We start from the raw sequence: 18,273 nt of genomic DNA on the forward strand, positions 1-18,273 counted from the left end.
CTTTAGAATCCATGCTCTACCTCTCTGAATTCAATTGCCCCTGCAGACATGGCAGAAAAATCGGAGGTTGTTTTCTAATCACTTCTCAATCCTTCTCCTCCATAGAAAAAAAAAGAGAGAAGAGAAAAACAGATCTAGATGTTATCAAAAAACATTTATTTTCAAATAATCTCTTATATTTTCTATTACTGTAACATGTACGTTACGCTATGCTACAGAAAATATGTACAATTAAAGAGATTTATTTCTCCCTTTGTGGATGAGGGATTTTTTTTGTTATTTCAAAAAGATAGTAATCACAGATTCAAATTTCAGAATTTTATTTACGTACAATCCATTATCAAGCATGTCAGATATGACACATAAAAGAATTGTGTTCTAATGGACTATGGAGTTCGCAAGCTCAGTTTAATACCCACTTCAAGAGATAAGAAAGCCCTTTAATTTGTTGTTGAAAGCTTGATTATGACAAGGTATTTTCTCTTAAAATAATTATGTGACTTGGAGCTTTGATTTTCTCTATAGCTTCAGAGAAGTTAAACCCCAATAAGTTACAAATTATTAAATAATAATACCGTACTATTAAACATGTTAAAGGGCTGGAAAATCGACAAGATATATATATTCTCTGCACAGTATTGACATATATTTCATTGCCTTCAATACCTGAGATGCAGGCTGCAGCACTAATAAACTCTGGGCATCGTCAAATTATCATGTATAATATAAGCACTATTGGCCTTACAATATCAGGCAATGTAAATGTACGATCTATTTTGATTATAAACAAACTTGTACAACATTATACTCCCTTGACATCAGTATGAAACGGAATGGTAATCCATTTATGTACAGACACACTGGCATCTAAATAAGTTACATCATATGCTCTATTATAATTTTCTCTGTATATTTAGCCTATTATAATAAGCATACATGGTCTAATAAGAATGCAAAATGAGGGCAATATTTGACACATGTTTCATATGAACCTGAGCTTCGAAAATTACAGGCTAATACAGGGCATACATTTCTTAATATAAATATAACATGTGTTTCTAGTTGCTTTAAGAGAAATGACTAATACTTTATAGAGGAGCAATATCACATGAATAGCTTTTCCAAGAAATTTGCCTTCTATTTTCTTTGGGCATTTAGGAATCTTCCTTCCTTGTTTATAAATAATGCAGAGAGCTTTCATTTTGCTCATTGATAAAACAATTTTTGGAACGCTTTTTTTTTCTTCCAATTGCTTTGATTTGAATTTGGTTTTTTTTTTTTTATAACACCCTTAGTTTTTTTCTGTTGTTAAAGTTCGAATTATTACATAAATAATTTAAATACTTACATACAATATTAAGTAAACATGATTTTGGCGTACATAAACATGATTTAAATAAAAAATAAACGAGTGAAGTTGTTACATGGTGAATTTTTCCCTTATTTATTTTTTTTCTTTTTTTATGAATTGTTTTATTTTTTTCATTAATTATATGAAAATACCCTAATACTTTCTTTTCTTTTCAAGAGGACAAAATCAGCCAACAGTAAACTTTATCTTAACGTCTAGAATTATTGATATCTGAAATATCACAATCTGATCCTTGCTGTTACACTACGGAAAACAAATAAGAAATATGATGGGTATGACGTGAACAGGTGAAACTTTTTAAGTTTCAAAATAATGGTTTCAATGTAAATATTTAAATGTGGTATTTTAAAAATGCCCAGATGAGAAAGATATCGACTTTTCTACTTAAAGATAGGGAGACCCTTGAATGACACCGAGTTCTCTGGAATTCTGGATCGATCGATCGTTACAAATTTTCGAAACTGCACGTTTTTTAAGGCAGAGCACTTCGGTGAAAAACAAACAGTTTATCTAAGTCATTTGGGCTTGTCTGCAAAAATTATTAGACGACAATTATAAACATAAATTTTACTTACATGTTTGTGTCTTTTTCGTCTGAGATTCACTTAATAATAGAGTAAACATCCATAAGAAACACCAAGACTGAGAAACCCAGTCTGGCCCTAACGCCATGTTGAGTTACTACTGAAACAAATAACTTCCGGGAAGCGCCATCTGTAAACAACACCACGTGGGCAGGTGCGACCTGTCATCGATAATTAGAATGTTCAAAAAGGTGGTAAAATTCACATACCGTGAAAATCATAGTTATGACAGGTGTCTTAAGAGTTTGAATTCGAGCACTTTGATATTGATTGTTCCTCGCAAACTTGACCATTTTAATGTTTAATATGGACATTTTTGTATTATAACAGAGGCATAATAATCATAATAGATCTCTGTATATACTTATGATATCAGGGACCTATATACTTAGTATATAGGTCCCTGATGATATTAAGAATCTACCGGAGACAGTAAATTATACATAGTTGTCACAATTTTCTTCATTTGATGAATTAAACCGTGGAACTAATACCATTAAAGACATGATTAACCTATGTCTAAGTCTTAATTTAAGTCTTTTTTTTTTTTTTTTTTTTACTTTGGATTGAAGAATCAACTTGAATGACTTTGTCTGCTTATTGTCAAGTTGTAAATTTTGAATTTACCGGGTGACAGTAAATACAGAAAAAAAATGTATTTACTGACACCCGATAAATTCAAAATTTACAACATGACTTTAAATGTTCCTCATTTTACTACACTTGATAATGAACAAATATATATATATATATATATATATATATATATATATATATATATATATATATATATATATATATATATATATATATATATATATATATATATATATATATCCCATGTTTACCCCTTTATCCCGTGGATATGACTCATTAGATAAATTTTTCATAATCCACAGTTAAGTGCAGTTGTGACGTCACAATGGTTTTTGCGTTAGCGTGATGAAGTAAAATAAAGTGGAGTCCTATATAAACAGTGTAAAACATTGGTTGTGAAGTATTAAACAAGGGATAAAAAGAATCTCCCATGATTTGTAGTTGGATATGACTTTTATCCAACTCGTTGTGTGTTTTTATCCCCTCGCCAAGGCTCGGGGATAAAAAAAACACACAACTCGTTGGATAAAAATCATATCGAACTACAAATCATAGGAGATCCTATATATATTCATTATGTTCCGGGGATACTTTTATTTCAATTGCAACTGGAAAGTGTATTTTCAACAACATCAGAAATGAAGCCTTAAATAGTTGTGTTTTTGAAACATTTTCTTTATTTTTTTTTTATTCTTGTTGGGGAGGTAAGGTGGGGGGTAGGGGTGGGGTGGTTATACCTAAATACCTGTAATCTTATAATATTACCATAGTAGATTAATAACGATACCTGTGTACATTGTGAAAAAATGCTGATTTTCATTATTTTCATAAGGAAAGACGTGCATCATGTAAATGTGACAGACAAATGCTCAATAATTTTAATAATTTTAAGGGCTTGTTCAAAAGTGCATTTCTTGGATGGACATAATCTTAAGTTTTATTTCTATAAATGTCGATAATATCTACTAGAATGGTACTTGGGGAAAACTTTGCATACATTTAAAACAAATTAATACATTTTGCATGCAATCGTAAGGAATCTTAGTTTGTTGCTGTTTGTATAATAATTTGTTAGTTAAAGACGGAAAAAGATTAGTAAGTGAAATTCAAATTACGAAGACTTTAAGACCAAAGCATATTTAATTTTATGAACAAAAAGATTTCGATTACATTTCAATAATAAGCAAAGCAGAGTTACACCCCTTCGATATCTTATACGAAAACCTTTGTAAGCAAAGGGAAGGGGGGTTCCACATGGGGGCAGGGGGTGGGGATGGGTTGTAGGAAAAGCATCAGTTATGCAATGTCTTAAGAATTTTCTGGTGTAAAATATTTCGGTAGGAAAATAAGTTCAAAAGTAGCACAGCCTATGGAGGCTAATTATAAGGTTGCGTTTATGTTTACTCTGAGATTTACATGTACTTAATTTCATGAATTTCCGGGGGGGGGGGTTCCAGGACCTACTGGGGGCCTTAAGGCGATCTCAGATCCGCTGTCTTCGAAAAAAAATTTACCCCCCCTCCCCGGCCCCAACCAGGATTCCTAGATCCGCTCCTAGCCTAGACCAAGTCTCTAACGGATAAGCCACGCAACTCATATCGTGGCGATTTAAGGACATATTATACAAACTTTTTTTCAGCATTCATGAAAATAAGGACTATATCTACGTTTATGTAATTAAGATAAGTCTAGTCGTATAAAGTTTTAGCTCAATCCATTCAAAGCAAAAGCATTCTTTTTTACACTAAGTAAAAATTAGAAAAAGTGCAACTTTATGCATTGAGAATAATTACGGGATTACCAATGAAAACTTCGTCAGATTTGCTTTATTTATAGAAAATGGATGGAATCAAACCTCTTACAGAAAGATATAAAAAAGCAAAATAAATACTACTATGTTTAAAGTACATAACATTCTTGTACACAATTATTTAAAAGCATTTTTCCTTCAACAGGGAGTATAGATTAAAATTACAATAAACGCAACAGGAAGGACTACACTATTCATAAATGTAGACTCGAGATATTTAATCAATGGAACAGTCTACGTATTATGACAAGAAACAATTCATATTTTGGTAATCTAACAGTAATATACATTAAAAAAAAAACTGAACCCCCCTCCCCCCCCCCCACATTTTTGTCACTGAAACAGATGACTTAAAATCATAACCACTAAACTAAGAAACAAATACATTTTGAATTATGGCTTCTTTAAAATAAACATTATTAAGAGTCCTTATTGTTCATATGACACAACAGAGGATGCGTATCATTTGTTCTTTGTAAGAAATACCAACGTTAACATGCTAGAGGGGTTCTATTTAGAAACCTTTAAATTAAATATTATGATTGTCACATATTTCTGTGGGGGAGATGAACTATAAAGTGTTGAAATCAATCAATATATATTTTTTATCAATCGATACAAAAATTTATACCGTAGGAGTTACTGGTAGATTTATTTTTACTATTACTAACACCAGAACTCGTCACTTTTTCTTTACTTATTCGCCCATGTTCTTTGTAATCAGGTTTTAAGAAACACGATGTATAAATTTTCACATGTATTTATCACTATTAAATTCCTGTCAATAAAAGACTTTCTTTTAATATAAACAATATCTAACTGAATACTCAACTGTTCTACAGAATACACGAAGATACATAATGCTTCGCACTTAAAATCTGTTTTTAAAAAAGGGGGATCACTTTGAATCCTTAACTGCATATCATAACTTTCCTTAACTGTATACCATAACTTTCAATTCAATTCACTTTCATTTATATATAAAATGTATTTCATCTTCTACAACAGTTTTACAAAGTGACAAAAACAAGATTCTTAATTTTGGGATACATAGTTTTGAAAATCTGCCAGTTTCAGCTTCTAAAGGGTGTGCAGAAATTCTCAGTTTTGTTAATTTAGAGCGTACATATTTATTAATTGGAAATTTCAAGTAGTCTTGTAATTCATAGTTCTTTCTAATTTGACTGTAAAATAATAGTTTACCACATCTGGAGAATTCAATGCTCTGAAGTTGCTTATTAACATTTTTTATATAGAAATTCTTCAAACAGCTGCTAAATGTACTATCAGTAATATCTAATTATGGTACTATTATGGTACTATTAGTAATATCTAATGATATGGAAGTTTAAGTTTCTTTTTTAATTTATCAATCCGACCCTGCCAATTTTCCTTCACACCATTATCATAAAGGTTGACATCTTCGATTCCAAGAAAGCAGCAATAATAATTTGATTTATAATTCCATTTTCATTATTCTGTTTTTTTAGTCTCTTGTAATATTAAAACACAGAAATGAAAGCTTTGCAACAAATGGGGAGTGTTCCTACATGTAGCTCATATTTAATGGCTAAATTTGAAGCTTTTTTCTGTACACCCAAAATGTCTTTAAATATGAGATGCTGTATCTTTTCAAAAGGTAGTTGATCACAATTGTTTACTTTAATATTAAAGTCTGAAATACATACCTCAGAACCATACAAAATGATAGGCTCAATAAGTGAAAAATATAGTTTTAAAAGTTTTAACAGAAAAATTATTATGAAAGAGTAAAGGGTGTTTCATCGCATAAAAATAAGATACACATATATACTGATTATATCAAGATTATGAATGTGCAGCTAATTATTCCAGTCAAAGATTCATAATTAACTCAAATAACCCAGATATAATGACAGACATATAGACAAAATGTAATCACGTTGATGGGTGACAAATGCTGCATGTCTCTTAGTCGGTTGAGCGAAACATTATAAGGTAAGAGGGATAACTCTCATTTTAAAAAATCAAAAGATGTTTTTAAAAAAATGATAATACGGAAATCACAATGGTATTTGACATGTGCAAGTACGTTTATTGACCAGAAAAATCAAAACAGTTTGGTTCAAAGATTCGACACTGTCGAACACACAATTGCAAATTATAGATGATTGATATCAGGCCCGTAGGAAGCGATTTCAGTTTGGGGAGGTGGCAAATATTTTCAGTCTGGGGGCGACACTACCAATTAAGCATTAAAATTCCTTGACAAACGAAATTAAAAAAAGGTCATCAGACATAATTATAGAGGGGCACTGTAAACATAAAATAGCTTTGTTTTCTATTGTTTTCTAGATTTCGGGTGTGCATGTGTGTGTACACTCTCCTCCCTCCCTCCCCCCTCCTCGGTTCCTACGGCCATAGATATCGTGCCGAATGTGATGTAAAACTTGTCATAGTTGACCAACATCTCACCGACTGGTTCAGCATCATATTTTTTGAACTGCTCGGTTTAAAAAAATCAAAAATATTATATTTTTCAAAAATATAAATTCACATAGGAAAAATATTCAAAGGTAAATAACAAAAAGCTTTATTACGAAAGCCCATTAGGATCAAACTACGGTAAAAAAAAATTCAAAAGGCGTTATAACGCCTTTTTGAAAGGCGTTATAATGCGAAAAAAGGCGTAATAACGCCTTTTGAAAAGGCGTTATTACGCCTTTTAAAATGGCGTCATTACGCCTTTTAAAAGGGCGTTATTACGCCTCTTTTTTTTCAATACATGACTTACTTAGCCCACCCTGGGGGCTGATTATAATTAGATTTCTAAGAAAAAAGATTTTTAAATGTGTAAAATATTTTCAGTGTTAAACCAACTTAGTCCTTCTCTGATGCCAGACGCTTCTACCAAGGTGTATGCATGGATTTCAGAAATTCTATTGAAGGCTAATTGCTCATTATACCTATGCAAATACTGTTTTTTACCAAGAGGAGAGAAAAATATTTCAAATTTGACATGAATTTTTAATGCGTGGCTAGCAAAGCCCAAAGCTGGTTCTGCCTATATCCTGGATTTTCAAAAGTAGAGTGTTGACTTCTCTTAATATGCATGCAAAATGCAAACAACTGTCTGCGAGATGTGCAGGAATATAGAAAATACTATAATTTATAATATAATTTATAATATTAAGACTATAATCTAAATATTGCATAAATAAAGATGGCTTTGGTTCAATCTTTCATATATTTACTATTTTAAAATAACGCCTTTCCATTTTTGGATACAACTCCTTTTCAAACAGGCCGGTAGTACGAATGAGAGTGTGGGGGGGGGGGGGATCCCCCACCCCACTTTTTGGAAGAATAGTCTTGCTATAGTTTAAATATAAAAAATCATTTATTGATTGCTTGGGTCCCTTAACATTTTGTTGCAGTATGGTTAAACTCGGGCAAGTCATTGCATTCAAAAAGAGTTTTACCGAAAAATTAGAAAAAGTTTCCCCTCAAGTTTAGGCAGTTTATTTTTTTTTTTCGGGGGGGGGGGGTCTTGTTTTTTTGTTTGCTTGTCAATTTTATGGGACCCTCCCCCCCCCCCCCCACTTTAAAATCAAAGACATAATAATGGCCCTTCAATAATGATGCCTTTTTGAAAGGCGTATTAATGCCTTTTGGAAAGGCGTAATAACGCCTTTTGGAAAGGCGTTATCACGCCTTTTGGAAAGGCATAATAACGCCTTTTGGAAAGGCGTAATAACGCCTTTTTTCGCGTTATAACGCCTTTTGGAAAGGCGTTATCACGCCTTTATTTGCGTTATTACGCCTTTTTTCGCGTTATAACGCCTTTCGAAAAGGCGTTATAACGCCTTTTAAATTTTTTTTTTACCGTAGTTTGATCCTAATAGGCTTTTCGTACTTTAATTATCTTTCAATCTCTAGTAAGAAAAACTTTAAGTCTCTAGCTACTGGAACTTTTAGATGTTTTCAACCAAAATTGCTTCTGATTTAAGTTTCATATTTATGAGAATTTAAAACTAACTTTAACAATTGAGTTATTTGTAATTTATTTTCCCCTTGATTTCCTACAGATCATAATTTATTTGCATTCCCATAAGAGAGAGAGAGAGAGCAGTCTCGTAGCATGGGGGTGACAAGCAGGTCTGAAAAAGCTTGACATGTTAAACAAAAAGATAAAAGAAAGAAAGAAAAAGAACAGCAACAAAAACCTTAACATTGCCAAACCTGTTTCGTTGCGTGGTTTTGTGTTTGTGTGTGTGTATATGTGTGTGTGTTGGGGGGGGGGGGGGTATTACTATGATAATCACTTTTTCGGGAAAAAAATAATGATACTGCGAAAAAGATAGTAGGGTCCCATCATACTGGGATGATTAGCCTTTGAAGGAAGGGAAATTTCCATACTAAATTTACTGTGTCCGAACCTTTGATGTTCTTACATGACACATGACATTATATGAAAGTTAAGTTTTATTGAAAATTTATATAGGCTTATAACAGCCCCATCTCCTTCCCCTCTTCCTTTTGCTGAAAATTTAGTGTGGAAATTTTCCTTCAAAGTATTGTCCCCCTCCACGTTTTGTTGCAGTGATGACGAAACCCTCTCATGTTTCAATACTAATTATTTTTTCCCCGAAAAAGTGATAGTGACCCCCCCCCCCTTTACACACTCAGACACTCACACACACACACACGCAAACTGGGCTGAAAAATATGCCAAATAAAAAAAAATAATCATAAAATTTAAAGATGTTACGAACGTCTACTAGAATCAATTTTCATGGGTGAAAAAAATTAAAGACGTAAAAAATTAGCTACTCATGGTATATGTAAACTAATATAACATGTGTATTAAATATCAGTACAAATATGCCTTATTTTCACATCGGGAGCAGTTTCCTGGCGCCGGTATCGTGAAGAAACCTTGTAGTCTTAGGATCTTTATGTTGTATTGAAAGCAGATCAAATTAAATAGTTTTAATACTCTTCACAAAAGTTTTGTTATCTGCAAATTTAGAGATTACTAGGCCTAGTAATTACTTACTTAATAAACATTTTTTAACCTGTTTCCAGGCATTTTTTGAGGGGGTTGGGGGATTGGGGGTGGCACAGGCTATCGTTTGGACGATGTAAGCGGCCATGCACAAAAAAAAAATAAAAGAAATATTTTTATATTTCATTTGATGATGTAAAACGTTATTTTAAGAATCAATTTCTTTTTTTGAAATAATACTAATCACAAAACCAAAGCAATGATAAATGATAAAATCCATTTTTTTTATGATATAAGGGGCAGCGTTTATTTACCTGCAGAGTTTACGTTGGCATGCACTGGCTATTTAAAACACAAACTCGTGCTCTTAAGCATTAAAGGGTACTAAATAGAACGTGCTTTTGAAATTTCCACAAGGGCGCAATGCATGCAATGTCACGAAATTTTAGTAAACATTACAATGGCACGCGTTTCCAAGTGAAGCAAGAAGTTCCAGTGTCTTCATAGTCCTTGATCATGAATCCATGATTATGATCCATACATTACTACACGATACAAAGCGATGAAAGGTAAGAAAAATATAGATATACATGAAAGCTCGTGTTCTAAGTAGTGATCTAACTAAAAGAATGCTTACATTGAAAATCAAGAGTCAAAAGTAATCAAAATCAAAAATGATACATGATTAAATGTATTAGGATTCCGTTGAGAGTAAGCAGTATAGGTAGGTGTGAAATTTTGTATGGCCAATGATACCAAAAACCTGTAATGTTTAGTTTACTGCTCGGCATAATTGGAAATCTCTAGATCTACTGCCTATAAATAATCAATGAAGTGGACAATACATCGAAAAGGACTGAAAAGTAGGTGGAAAACACTAAAAAGTAGCACAAATAGATAACATAGAGTCATAGACAAGCACTTGCTTCTGCTTAAAAATCACAGATATTTGTCAGGTTTTATTTTGAAGAAGAAAAAAAAACAACAATTGACCATGTCATGATAATGCAAACATGATTCTTATCCAAAAATACCAATAAAATTACTGGCCTCCTAGTAACTTTTGGTACAGTTACAGACTTCCTTTGATTAATTGTCAGATCGTACTTGGATCCAGTTCAAACTCAGATTCTTTTACCCTGTGATACCAAATTTCTGGATTCTTGTTAAATAGTTAGCCCTTTCATGATAACTGTGGTACTACTCTTTTGCTGGGCATATTTATAACACTTGGCGAAGTTTTTAGTGACAGATAATTAAATGAAGTATATTAAAAATTGCTTGTACATCAAACTTCACCAAAATTTATTATTTTGCCCTGAAAAAAGCAGTACCACTGTTATTGTGAATCAGTCCATAGTTATTAAAAATTTGCGAGTTTAGAGGCAATGTTAACAATATTTTTCTTTCTTCACAAATTCACAAACCATTATTTTTCTTATTTAGAGTGTCAGATACTGACATTTAAATGTTTTAAAATGGACAAAATCAGAGGATTATAATAACATTTAATTTTTCTTGATAATATTGACAGGAATACTACATACTATATCCATTAATACCTAAGTATGGTGATAAAGACATGAAACTTAGTAATCTGGTCAGTTCAATACTTGAATGTGTATGTTTTAGTTTGACTATATAAGGATTCATTGTTGTATTTAAATGTATACTTGTAATTGCCATTCGTAACAGAGAATGTTATTTACATTGTGTGAAATAATTGTACTGTAAGTAGGGAAATGCTGTTTGCAAAATTTCACTCTTGAGTTATTGAAGTACTGTAATGGGAGACACTACAGACTACAGTATACTTATTAAAAACACTCAATACATGTACAAGCATTAATTCACACACATTATTTTGTGTATGCTTTATATTCTGGACATTTAGGAAAGTACAATATGAAGAAAAATTAATAGTGCATACATGAGTCATGTGATTTCCAATTTCCTGCTTTGTAAATATTGAATCCTGTCCATAAAAAAAAATCTTTAAATTAACTAAATTAATCTTTGATTAGATTAATAATGCAGTAACTTTACATTTGATCAATTAAATCCTTGTATTAGTTAGAAAATTGAAAGACTACTACATGGATTTAAATGTGACAGTAATGGTAATGATTATATCTGCAGACTGCAGACATTATTAATATTGACCATGTGTCTACATGTATATATACACTTGAACATGAATCCTCCATCCTTTTCATTAATATCCTCCTGTCTCCCTCCCGATGCCCAAGTATGAATTGGTTCAATTATGCTTCACACCATAAAGGGAGCTTTCACACATTAAATATGAAAAAAGTAAATTGCTAGATATAGAGCACTCTTGTGTATAGTATGTTATTTTACAGCTTCACCTATAATAATCATTCCAAATATCCAACATTCTCAATCTCCAGCTGTAATTAATTCTCATTGTACATGTCATCATTAAATTGATCATCGACCCATATTTTAATCTTTGTATATTCGATGTCTAAAGTGCAATTTGTTTATTTGTTTATACATGTGGCTGATGTATGAATGTACAGTAACTATGTCAGGTTTGACCTACATCAGGCCTGTTAGCATTTACAATCGAGTCTTGTTTCATTGAGGAGGGGTAATAAAATAACCTGAATAGATGACTAAAATTTCGATTATATAAACTTTCTTATAATGTGATATAGTAAGGAGTTAACAACTAGACCATTGCAGAAATACAACACTTCATACTTTTTTGAGAGTTTTTTTTTTTACCTCAATTGGGCCAGGTATGTATACATGTAAAGGATGATTGCTAATGCATACTGAATTAAGGTTTTGCATAACATAAACTGTAATGTACAGCTTAATTGACATTTATTAGCTATAATATACCAGTATATATAGGTTTGCAAATGAAGTGTTAGGAGGAAAATATCTGGTTTGAATAAAGGGAAAGGGAGGGGCACTTGTGTCCATAAATTCCCACACTACCCTTAGTTATTGCTGAGGTTTATGATTGAAGCCTGCTAGTTGGTTACAGAAAATTATACACTAATATTCTAGGGTATTATATGAAAACTGTGCCGTTAAAGCTGCATGTGTATAAAGCCTAAAAAAGTTTAAGGACTTTAATCTAGTGTACCTGCAGGGACAATAAAAGAAAACAAGTTACCAGTGGGGTCAATGCCACAGTGGAGTGGCTGTATATAGTATGATAATTATACAAGTACATGTATATTTAAGATGGCTACATTGTAGTTCATCATATTAGCAGTATGGGCAGTAAACAAATATTCTTGCAGCCATTTTTATGATCCTTGAGAGATTAGAAAGATGAGCATCAAAAGCAGGAGTGGATCCAGGAATCAAAGTTAAAAGGGAGGGTGGGGTAGGGTGGGGTGGGCTAGCTGTTTAGGCAGAAGATCTGGGGGCCACCCTTAGATCCCAAGTGGGTCCAGGGCAAAGCTCCTGAAGCTTTTGGATTTTAGAGACAAAAATGAAGTTTTCTTTAAGAACACATTTTTACTTTTCCTTGTCATCATGCTTAATAACCAAGAATTAATAAAATTACAAATATTTGAAGGTTCATGGATCAGTCAAAAATGAAGCAGTCAAGCCCCCAGAAACTTCTGCCCCCCAAAATCATAGCAAAAAAGTCTTTTATTCACACCCTTTAATCCAATAATTCATTTCTTTTTGAAGAAGGAACCATGTTTTTTTCTGGAATTTGATTATTTGGGGGGAGGGGGGATGTACTCAGCCTCTTTCCCCCAAAATCTGTCACTGAAAAGGGAGGGGTGTATAAAGTGTTAAATTTCTTTTCTGTCCACAACAATATTTAAATAATAAACTGCATCAGATGAATTAGTAAGATGAAAACTTCAAATTTTATAAAAATGATAGCAGAGGTCAGTCATACTTTGAGGTCAAGGTTATAGATTAAAAAAAATCAAAATTAATAAATACATCTTTTAAATTACTATGATGTTGTAGCAGTGATAGTTCATGATAAGTCATACAAATTCTTCTGTAATCAGGATTTTTTTTTTTCATCAATTCATCATCAGATATTTTAGAGTCTGGAAAAAAAACCCAGTCTGAATGATGGTTTCAATGAATATAATTTGTGAATGAACAGGCAAAAATTCATTACAAACATCAGCAACATGGTTATAGATGAATTCCCAGTGGGCACAGAGTTCCAAAAAAGAGCTGTGTAATTATTGATTTGGTTATTTGTCTATATATGTATTAATTTCTTTGTTAATCTTGATCTACAGAACTGATAATGAACCAGGGTTATAAAGACTACAGGAAAAGGAGATTTTTTGACGGTTAATTTGAAGAAGTTGAGTTTATTGAAAAGAATTTACCAACGGAAATTAAGGTAATTATTTTTTTTCAAAAGTTCTTCTAACAATTAAGATATGGTTTCATAATATGTACAAAGGTACATGCAATATGTCATTATCCAATGTTAATTATGTTTTTATGCATAAGTGATTGTATTGTTTATTGTCATTTACAAATTCATCAGTAAAAAAATTGTTTGGCTTTCTCAAGTTTATACGGATTTGCATTATACTTCCATTGTAAATGTACAAGGGCAGTAATGAGATTCTAATGCACAAAGTTTCAGTTTAATTAGTGATAAAAATTTCTTATTTAACGAATAATCACTGTTTTGAACTTAATTAAATTTTATGAAAAATGGATAACAATTATGATTGTTAAATCACAGAAAACTGAGATTGGTTTTATATACCATGGAGGTGCACCATGATGTGTTTAAATTACAAAATGCAAAATCAAGGTATGATTGTCATTTAATAGTGCAAAACTGATTGAAAAAACATCCAACTAAAAATACTTTACCAATACTATAAATACACAATAGAGGTATTTGAAAAAAAATCTATGAAGAAATTTGTTTTCCCAGATGGATATGGATTTTGTATTTTAATTTATGGAGACCAAATATTAAAGGGTTTTTATCTACAATACATATGACCCCTGATCTCAATGGTCTTCATGCATCCATATTCTGGCTTTTATTTTATTTATTCTTCATAGCTATTCAATATTTATCTAATGCTAAAGTGACACACTTTATGGAGTTTGGATATGAAACAATCTCAGACAGTATTGTTCAAAATTAGGTCAGAATAATTAGTTAATCACACATCGAACACTCTTATTCAGTTGAAGCCAAATAAATGTGTGAGGTACGTGCTAACGAAGAAAATATTGACTAGCAAATTGATTTTTTCCCCCTTTTCCTTACTTGCTCTCAAAGTATCTGGAGGACTAAATATAATGAACATGATCGCATGAGGATTAAGACAAAAATGTTTCCTGTCCTTTAGAGGCTTATGGATTGAAAACAATAATGCTGAAAAATAAAGGTGTGACAGTTTGCTTCGTAGATCACCTTTAATATCAGTGTGCTGCACAGGTAAAGACTTCCCAAGGCATGTTGTAGGTGATCGAATATGAGGAATTATTAACATGTTGTACGTAAGATGTTATCTCCTGCCTTCCTGCTTTTGCTAACGAGGTGTGTACCTTACCCATTTGTGTATCCAGGGTAGTGTGTTTTAGTAGTTATGTATGGGTTTACAAGGTGTTATAAAAATTAATTGCATCATGTACAGGGGCTTCTTGAGGGTATCTATATAGTTAAAGGAGGGAAAAATCAATTCATATGTTTCTATAAATATAAATATTAAAATTATATGTATGTACATGTATACTTGTATACATGTATTGTATATTTGATTCTTTAATCAATATGACAGACTTTGCATTTTGATGTTTTAAGTATTTCTTGAGATTTAAATAAAGAATCTGAATTAGTCTCCAACATCAGATTGCACAAATCTAGCTCTGGAAGGTGAAGTTAGGTTTTAAGGTTGTAGCCCACATAAATTTGTCAAGTATTTTATAGAGGTGACATATAAATGCATTAAATGTAAAGTACAAGTGGATGTTTGTTTACTTTCCACCATCACTCTATCAATGATGTTATCTATTTATTCTCCACAGTGTACCAGGTTATTGCAGTCTGACCACATGGTAGCAGAAGACAACTTCAACCCCGTGGCAATGGCCTCTTGTACTGATGGGTTCCACTTCACCGTGCAGCACATTCACATGCGGCCCCAGATGTTCCTGGGTGAGTCCTCCACGCTGGACGAAGTATTTCTGTCAGGTCGACCCCAGGGTCACAAGGGGGTGGACTCCATTATTTCTCCAGATGTGGAACTCCTCATTGAGAAGGACAAAGAAAGTGTTTTAGACTCTTCGGAAGAGGGAGATATTTTAGGTCGCTCTGGACCAAGTTGTTACCAACTCTCCATTTCATCTGTGATACTGATCTCAATTATATGCATACTAGTCGTGACTTGCAGACAATATATCAAAGATCTCTTACTATGGCTCGAACAAACAGACCCCTACATAAGTGTATTTATTTTCCTCCTTCTCTTCATAGTGACCTCCTTTCCGATGGCCTGGGGGTACATACTCCTCATGGTGGCAGCGGGATATCTGTATGGCTATATCTATGGACCTATAGTGGTATTAATATGTGGGACTGTAGGTATTATTGTAGCTCATTTAGTGATGAAAAACTGCTGCCAAAACTTCATCAAAAAGAGGTTCTATAACAGTAAAATGGATGCTGTTATCAAAGTGGTTCAGAGTTCTCAAGGATTCAAGTTAATAGCCTTAGCCAGACTTACTCCTATTCCATTTGGATTACAGAATGGACTATTTTCAGTAAGTAGTTGGTTTTTTTCAAAATTGGACAAGGTATGATGACAGTTAGCATGGACCCTGTATTATCAAAACCAAGTAAAAATTGTGATATATATTTTAAAAATCTGATGAAAATTTATTGAAAATTAAAAAGAAAAAATTGAGAAAATTAGAAAAAAACATTTTCTTATCATCATTATCATAATTATTTATCATAATCTTTGAATTTTAATTTAAAATATAAATCTTGCCCCCCCCCCCCCCCCACACACACACACACATAGCCTTGGGGGGATGATTTGGCTACCTAGTTCATTGCACATTTATAGTTTCATTTAAGGAAAAGGAATCTTCAGAAACATTTTTCTGTAAAAAGATCAAACTGGATCTTGTTTAAAGCCTGATGGCATATCAATTTCTTCATAAGATGTAATGGGGGAAAAACCATAATTTATTTCATACATGTATTTAAATTTTTTTTAAAGGTGTCTAACTTGTTAATGAGCGAAATGATATTCTTTCTTTTAAAGTGTAGACATTGTAGTGTCACATTACTATAAACTCAAACATCCAACTTAATAAGGTTCAGTGTAAATGGCATTTTAAACATTAAAGTGCTATCAGCATTAAAGCTGTTGTGTCAGAATCAGATGATGGCTTAGTTCATGTATTTATAGAGCAAAGTACAGTTAACAAGTGTTGAGTCATATATTTGTATTTATTGGAATAAAGTAATGGATACAAATAACATTATAATTATATATGCATATAATGCTTGAGATTTTACCATTTTCAAACTGTGACCCCAATGAAAATCTTTCCTGATTGCAGACTGATTTGGAACTTTTTTTGTTCACTGTCAGTCGTATACTTGTGCCATATACAATATAAAAATTCACTAAAAGCCATAAAACCTTAGTTATAGCAAATAAGTATAAAATGTTATTGGACTATCCCCAACCCAAACCCCAAGAAAAAAAAAAAAACAGTAGCAAAACAAAAACCATTTTAAACCAAAAGCTTAATTATCATGGTTAAATTTGGTGGATTAATTGTGTTTAGTTTTAGACATTTTGTTAAATAATATTTTATGCTGTCTAAAACTATTTTGACTTCAAGTTTATTTTACATGTTTTTACAAGTCAGTATTATAAAATGAGTTATTTTTGCCGATAACCTCTGAAAATATACAAAGCTTTTAAATATCACGACAAGATGTTACCCCTCTTTGAAAACCATTTTCTCCCAAAATAAACCAGTCTGTTAAAGAATTTAAATCTATATCTAAATGTAGGTATAGTTGATGCACATCATGCAAGTATATCCAAAATAATGTATGGTAACCATACAAACTGATGAATAAAGTCACTTTCTCAACAAGAAAAAGAAAAAAAAGGGGGGGGATGTATTGATTTCAAGATTTTTAATTGCTGACCTTTTTATAACTTTGATCATGTTGTTTGATGACATATGTTACCATTTTGACAAATGTCCAAGTAAGATTTGAAATGGCCCGGCTCCATGTACACATGTTCATTGTTACTTATATATATATACATCAATCTCATTCTGCAAAGGTCACAGAAACTGAGAATTTACCATATCTAATTCATCCAATGTCTTGCAGTATCACATATTGAAAGTTACTGGATATCAGAATATATCATGAAAAAAAAGTATTCGGACATTTTTCAGCCAAAAGTATTCTCTAAAAATCAGCAAAAATGCACTATGAAAATGTTATAATGCACATTGCATTTGCAAGAAATTTACAAAAATAAAGATTTCTTGAATAATTACAGTGTATACATGTCTTGTGAATGATATTAATAGAGTACTATTTTTTTTTAATTGAATAAAGTCCTGTGAAATGTAATTTATATAGTCTGGAAGTCTTGAACTACTTGTATACATCACTACATAAACTTATAAGGGCTTTTGAAGTAAAACTTTGTTTTCTGCTTTACCAATGCATTGAGGTTTTGAAGGCCTCAAAAATACCTATTCAGTCCTTGATCCTCCCAAAATGCAGGGTTGTCCCTAAGAATCGAAATAACAGGGGATTTTAACACAGTAGAAGGGGGTCTAGGGTTCCTCTCTACAGGGTTCGAGGAGAATAACTGGGGATTACATCATTATAGGCGAGGCAATTCCCCGGCCCCCGGGTCTTAGGGACAACTCTGCA

General features: G+C 32.2%; 2 protein-coding genes across 2 annotated transcripts in view; one reads left to right on the forward strand and one right to left on the reverse strand.

Moving 5' to 3' along the window:
- LOC133206424 (uncharacterized) overlaps positions 1-2,059 on the reverse strand; it is a 33,963-nt gene extending 31,904 nt beyond the window's left edge. The window contains exon 1 of the mRNA XM_061342408.1: positions 1,948-2,059. Within this exon, the coding sequence (XP_061198392.1) occupies positions 1,948-2,044 (97 nt within the window). The 5' untranslated portion in view covers positions 2,045-2,059. The remainder of the gene's footprint in view (positions 1-1,947) is intronic.
- A 7,619-nt stretch (positions 2,060-9,678) lies between these two features.
- LOC133206425 (transmembrane protein 64-like) overlaps positions 9,679-18,273 on the forward strand; it is a 15,180-nt gene continuing 6,585 nt past the window's right edge. Inside the window, exons 1-3 of the mRNA XM_061342409.1 lie at positions 9,679-9,919; positions 13,610-13,716; positions 15,375-16,109. Coding sequence (XP_061198393.1) covers positions 15,402-16,109 — 708 coding nt within the window. The 5' untranslated portion in view covers positions 9,679-9,919; positions 13,610-13,716; positions 15,375-15,401. The remainder of the gene's footprint in view (positions 9,920-13,609; positions 13,717-15,374; positions 16,110-18,273) is intronic.

The sequence above is a fragment of the Saccostrea echinata genome, unplaced genomic scaffold (genome assembly GCF_033153115.1).
Source record: "Saccostrea echinata isolate AGI-Se365-2 ecotype Australia unplaced genomic scaffold, CSIRO_AGI_Sech_v1 ptg000054l, whole genome shotgun sequence".
NCBI lineage: Eukaryota > Metazoa > Mollusca > Bivalvia > Ostreida > Ostreidae > Saccostrea > Saccostrea echinata.